The sequence below is a fragment of the Cucurbita pepo genome, chromosome 13 (assembly GCF_057944985.1).
Source record: "Cucurbita pepo subsp. pepo isolate OVF chromosome 13, ASM5794498v1, whole genome shotgun sequence".
Lineage (NCBI taxonomy): Eukaryota > Viridiplantae > Streptophyta > Magnoliopsida > Cucurbitales > Cucurbitaceae > Cucurbita > Cucurbita pepo.
The window spans coordinates 1,490,006-1,495,868 of record NC_141810.1 but is presented as its reverse complement, the minus strand read 5'-3'; the positions used below and the strand labels follow the sequence as shown (position 1 = coordinate 1,495,868).

Genomic DNA, 5,863 nt, shown 5'->3' with positions numbered 1-5,863 from the left:
TTTGAGTGAGTGGAAAATCTTTTCATCCCTTGCGTCTTGCAACTCCATGAGAAGCTATTATAGCAATTGCTTTGTGGTTTTTCTTTCTTATATTAAGGGATTTTCAACTAGGTAAGTTTTGGAAAACACCAGCATCTCTTTCGGTTCTTCGATCATCTAGAGGTGTATATTCCCATTCTGTCTAGATCTAGTATCATCAGTCATATTGTTTCTTTTTTTTTTTTTTTTTCCTTTTTTAATGGAAAAATCGGTTTTCGAGTATCTAGGCATGGATTATGCCATGATTAGTATAGGTGTTCTTGAATTTCTTGTTTGGGCTCATCATCTGTTTACTATGGGCTTAGACATTGATACTCGTGCCTACTTCACTGTAGCTACCATGATCATAGCAGTCCCCAATAAAATCAAAATCTTTAGTTGGATCGCTACCATGTGGGGGGTTCTGTTTTTGCTTCTTCTTTTCCTTGTTTATTTGAAAGTGATTAGAGTTGATCGGGTAAAAATGCCAAAATTTGAAGGAAGTTAAGTTTTAAAAAGTGTTTTTAAGGTCACTTTGTTTAAAATTGTGCCTCGGGATATTGTGGTTTATGGGTTTATGGTTAGAGTGCATGCTCTATGAAGGAAGTGTAGGAATGGTAGAAATTTCAATTCCTGATGGTATAGAATCAAATATAAAGATGGTATTTATTGTGATATGAGTCATCGTTTTGGTAGTATGCAGTTTTTAGTTTGTTTTTGGTCAGAGGCCTTTAAAAAAATAGCATTGCAATAAGACGCCATCATCATAATCACCATTCCTTAAAATCTCTGCTTCTCAATTTAGGTTCTGCAACACTGTAATTGTAGTAATACGGTATAGCATCGTGATCCCCGCCCCCAACCAACAAAAAAGCACAAGTGACCTCCCACCCCTCTTAAGATACTGACCAAACCAAGTTAGCCTGATATAAAAATAAAACTATATATATATTTTAAGCTCCAAACCAAACCCAGTGATTAAAACTAACCAAACCAGGGTGATTTTCTTCAAATCACTCGCTTTCAGAAAATGGATCCAGAGATGATTTAGAAGTTGCAAGATCCAACAGCCACTTATCTCTCATCAACAACCACGAAGGAGCGGAGGAGGAAACGGAGCCCGAGCATTCCATCCCTTCTACGCCATCATTCTCATGCTTTCCACATACCAACTGCATACACAGAGAGTTGATTTGTGTTCACTTCAAAATATTTTCTTAAAGAATTCAATGGGCAAAAGAATTATTGAGAGATGGATACATACATTTGGCAAATCATGGCAGGCAGTGGCGTTGGGGTTCCTTCTTTGGTAGGTCAGTGTCCCACAGAGTGCAAGGTCGCAAAGTTGGGTGTGAGGAGGAACCTCATTAAGGTTGATGAGATTAGGCCTTCTCGTGAGATTTGAGATCGTGGTGGTGGTGGTGGTGGTGCCGACTGGACGCCTGGCCAACGGCTTTACAGGGGATGTGGGGTGGGGCCCAGTTGAGGGTGAGGGTGAAAGTGAGAGGCGTGGTGCGGCCGTGGTTGAGGAAGCTGAAGGTGGCGTTGGGACCACAACGGGGTCATCCTGCACCTGCTGCATTACAGAGTGAGGGGACATTGCCATGTTTGGCCATAGAAACGTACCCTGTGGTTTGCAAATCCTGAACCCACTCTTTAGCCTTCGGATCTTCGCTGCCTTGTCCTCTGTTTTTGCGACCATGTATCCCACCATATTACCCTCTTCTTCCACCCCCTCCTGCACTTGTTTTCTTCTTCCTCTCTCTTCCTGCTTTATCTCTCTTTTAGTACTGTCTGACTTTGTCGGTGGCCCGGGTGATGATGGCCTTAATAATGGGGATGCCGGTTCTATTTCTGACCTCTTTATGTTTTGGTCCTCCAGGATTTTTGTTCTTAGAATCCTTGTCGTCTCCTGCATTAAACATTTGTCATCAATGCTATTGTTCGTCGCATTACCAACATTCTCAACAGCGAATAAAATATAGATCCCTAAATTATGATCTATATAATCATCTGTAAGGGACTAGGATGATTGTGTAAAAATATCGAATAGGGGTTCCATTAATTTCCAAATTTAAACTTTTTTCCCCACTGTGTAGATGAAGGAAGCTAAGAAAATTAAAACATTTCTTTTTCTTTATTTTTTTAACAATGTTTTTTTTTTTTTTTTTTTATTATGGCTAAAAGCTAACTATATTTATAAGTTGTAAATTTTCTGCACAGGTCTATTTTAAGTTGTTAAACATATTAATGAATAATATTTAAAGAAATGAATATATAGTATCTATCCTAAGCATAAAACAAACATTGGATAAAGTTATTTTTTGTACGTGTGTTAAAAGTTTGATCTCTCATTGTACCTAAAAAGATTTATTACTATGATTGCAATAAATCATTCCTCAGCTATTTCAAAAAATAAAAAATAAACCATTCAATATTTATCAAATAATTTGGGCAGTCCAATCCCTGACACGTGGAACTTTTAGCTACACTATAATTTCCCTCCGCAGGGCAAGTTATTTTGTGCTTTCTAAAAATAAAGGTGTATGAAAGGAGCCATACAATTCGTTTGTATTTCTCCGCGGGGGTGTGTTAAAGTAGTGTGAACTTGTGCCCAATGTAATGATGTATTAAGGGGGGAAACTGAGATTTTCCCCTGTTTTCTTTTAGGACATAATTTACCACATGATTTCTGGCATAAACGTGTGGCTCAAGCAGATTCCCTAAAAATATAGAAATTCCATACTACGTTCCCTATCATAGACTACGATCAATAAAAATAAAAACATAAAGGTTTCGTGTCTGGTTACCTCCATTCCATGCAGTGATTCTGAAATTTGTATTAGCTGTTCCTCGATTTTGGCTTTTCTCTTCAACAATTCGTTGTAGATTCCCTGCCATCGAGGATATATAAAGCGAAACTAGTAAGCATAAGTGGGCTTTGGACGAACTAATTAATCTGATTCAAAATCCTCACCTTTAATGCAGTCAAGGAATGTTCTTCATGGTCCAGACTCGTAGGAACAACATCGGAATTCGGTTGCGTCTCGATATTTATATCTTGTTGCTTTGCAGATGCCAGTTCTAGGATATATCTGTACATTTTACCCGATGAAACAGTGCAATAAAGATCCAAGGCCAAGATTCCGGGAGAATCAAACAGATAGAAATTGATGATGAATAAAGGGTTAAGTACCGACAAGGATTAACTAAAATTTGTATTTTGAATATGCATACAGTGATTACTAGCGGCAGCCAAATGCCACATTTAACAATTTTTCCTCCGACAGCTACTCCGATAAGAACTTGGGGAAAGATATCACGATTTCAAAGCAAAAAATTACCATCCACATATATGGAAAACCATTTATTTAAAAAAAAAAAAAAAACAGTAACTTACTTCTTAATTTCGGCAATCTCCTCGTGGAGCTCCTTGATCTCCCTGGAACAAATGGGATCCTGAGTAGGGTTATCACCCAGCTTCCATCCAGGTGGCGGTGTCCAATATGGATCCTGCACTCCAACCTCCTTTCTGATATTTATCAAATCAGCACTCTCCAGCCAATATTCCATTGCACCATCGGCATTATGTCGGCGACGGAATCTGTCAACTCCACCGGGTGCCACCTTTCCGGCCATGTGCTTCAGTAGATGGTCCAGCAAACCCGTATCACCAATCAGCTTTCGAGCTTCAGCTCTCAAGGCTGGCCTTAGAATTGGGTTCCCAAAGACTGCTCCTTTGGCCCTCATAATCTTCAGCATGTTCTCCTCCGCCAATTTATATCTTCAATGATGATTGAATGATTAAAGCAACCCATTATGAGACGGTTAAATTAATTTCAATTATAGTATCAAAATTAATGACTGAATATTCGATTGTGATTATGGTTTCTTACCTTTCCACGGACCATCTATCAATGGATTTCTTCAGCTCTTTTTTCTTACCAGTATTACGAAGTTTTAACCCATTTTTCTTTTCAGGAGTTGATTTCTTGAGATTTTTCTGAATATTTCTAGAGCAATAGCGCTTCCTCTTGAGGCTGTTCCCTTTCCCGTCCGAGTCTTCCACCTTAAATATTTCTTCCCCATTCTCCTGATCTGTTTTCTTTTCCCCTTCCCCTAAACTATCATTTTTTGCTTCTTCTTGTTCAAATGATTTCGACAAAGCTATAATCTTTTTATCTTCGTGCCGACCTATGTATTGAACTTGCCGCCGGCTACCCCACTGGACCATCCCAGTGAACTTGAGTTCTGACCAGCAAATCCCCTTCTTAGACGCTGCATTGTTGACCTCACCACCCGAAGTCGAACTTTGATCTCTATCAGCGTTCTCGGACGGTGCAGTCCAGAAGCTCCAGGAATTCCTTCTTTCTGCAATTTCCGTGGCTGGTATTCTCCGGTAGAGTACATCTCCAGCAACGTTTGAACTCATTATATACTTCTCGTTTAGTCCAGGAAGCTCTTTTCCATTTGGATTCTCGAAGTTACGGAAATGTGTGCGAAGCGAGTATACACTTGGGTATCTCAAGGATACATTGATTTCATCCTTGTCACTTACCTGCATTAAGAAAATGAGCAAAGAACAAAAATGACATGAAATTTATGCCAAAAAATTTATGGACGATAAATATGGGTTTGTGTGAATTTGGTAAAATACCATGACTATCCGGATTGCCCTTAGTTGTTCTGGCGTAGAAGATGAGAGCTTCGAGTGGTCTATTTCATAGAAAGAACCCACTTTGATTTGCTCCAGGCGACCCTCTGATTCACAAAAGCCAATCGGAGGATGAGTCTCGCCTATAGGAACGTTACTATAGTGTCCCATATAGACATAAATCTAAGCCAAAGCAAAGGGCAAAATGGGTACAAGGTAGACGAAAATATGGATGCAAAAGGAGGAGGTTGCTGTCATTACCAGCGGTACAACACGGTGTAGCCACTGCTGAAGATGGTGGCAGTGCATGTCTGGCTGAAGCAGGGTTTGGTGCGCCGTCTACGGAGCTATGTTTCTGCTTTTCCTTCAAGTACATCGTCAATTTCATATCCTGCTCAACAAAAACACTGTTTAAATTACCCATTTTTCATTCCTACCAAAAATATGCAAGCTACATCCAATATTATTACCACCCACAAAACTCCCTTCACTGCGATGACCGGGAAACAAACCCTCCTCCCAATGCAATAGCCCAGACTATATAGCTAAAACGGTTTTTCATAGTAACAAACCCCCTCCCAGAGTGCGCGTGTGTGATCTTGCAGCAAATATATACAAAAAAGAAATATTTTGAAAGAGATATTTGCATTATCGATCGTTACGTGCATGTGGTTTCGTAATCTCATCATTAACTATATTTTGCTTTTTAGCTGCGGCACGTACTCGACGCAGAAAAAGCAAATTTTCAGAAGTAAATGCCCTTTTTGGGGACATAAAAGTATGTGCATTAATGATAGGCGTTCAATCTTTTTTTTTTTTTTTTTCTTTTTTTCTTTCTGTTCTGTGTATGAAATGTTCCACTTGAATCTTCTTTTCTTTATTATTATTATTTTGGTGCACAGGTTCTATATGTTTTACTCAAGTAAGCGAAATAAATCAAGTCGCCATTCCATTAGAGTAAATTTATTCTTTTATATATCCTATGTAAGGGGATTTTAAAGAAAGTTAAATTTTATCATTATAATAGAAAAAACGACCGTGAATATGACGTAAGTGAAAGCGCGTGGGAATGCAAGTTGGGTAATTTGGGAATATATTACAGTTAGTGTGTGTTATAGAGAGAGAGAGAGAAATGGTGCTAACTTCAGCTGCATCATCAAGTACGCACGAGCTTGCCTCCATAATTCTGAA

General features: G+C 39.0%; 1 protein-coding gene across 1 annotated transcript; it reads right to left on the bottom strand.

Annotated features, from left to right (window-relative positions):
- Positions 1 to 781: 781 nt before the first annotated feature.
- Positions 782 to 5,060, bottom strand: SWI1 (SWITCH1). The gene is made up of 8 exons (XM_087117148.1): positions 4,934 to 5,060; positions 4,676 to 4,779; positions 3,915 to 4,576; positions 3,419 to 3,802; positions 2,996 to 3,113; positions 2,829 to 2,912; positions 1,283 to 1,930; positions 782 to 1,190 (listed from the first exon to the last, which is right to left on the bottom strand). Exons 1-8 carry the CDS (start codon positions 5,058 to 5,060, stop codon positions 1,032 to 1,034), a joined length of 2,286 nt encoding a protein of 761 aa, XP_086973274.1. The 3' UTR covers positions 782 to 1,031.
- Between the last annotated feature and the right edge of the window lie 803 nt (positions 5,061 to 5,863).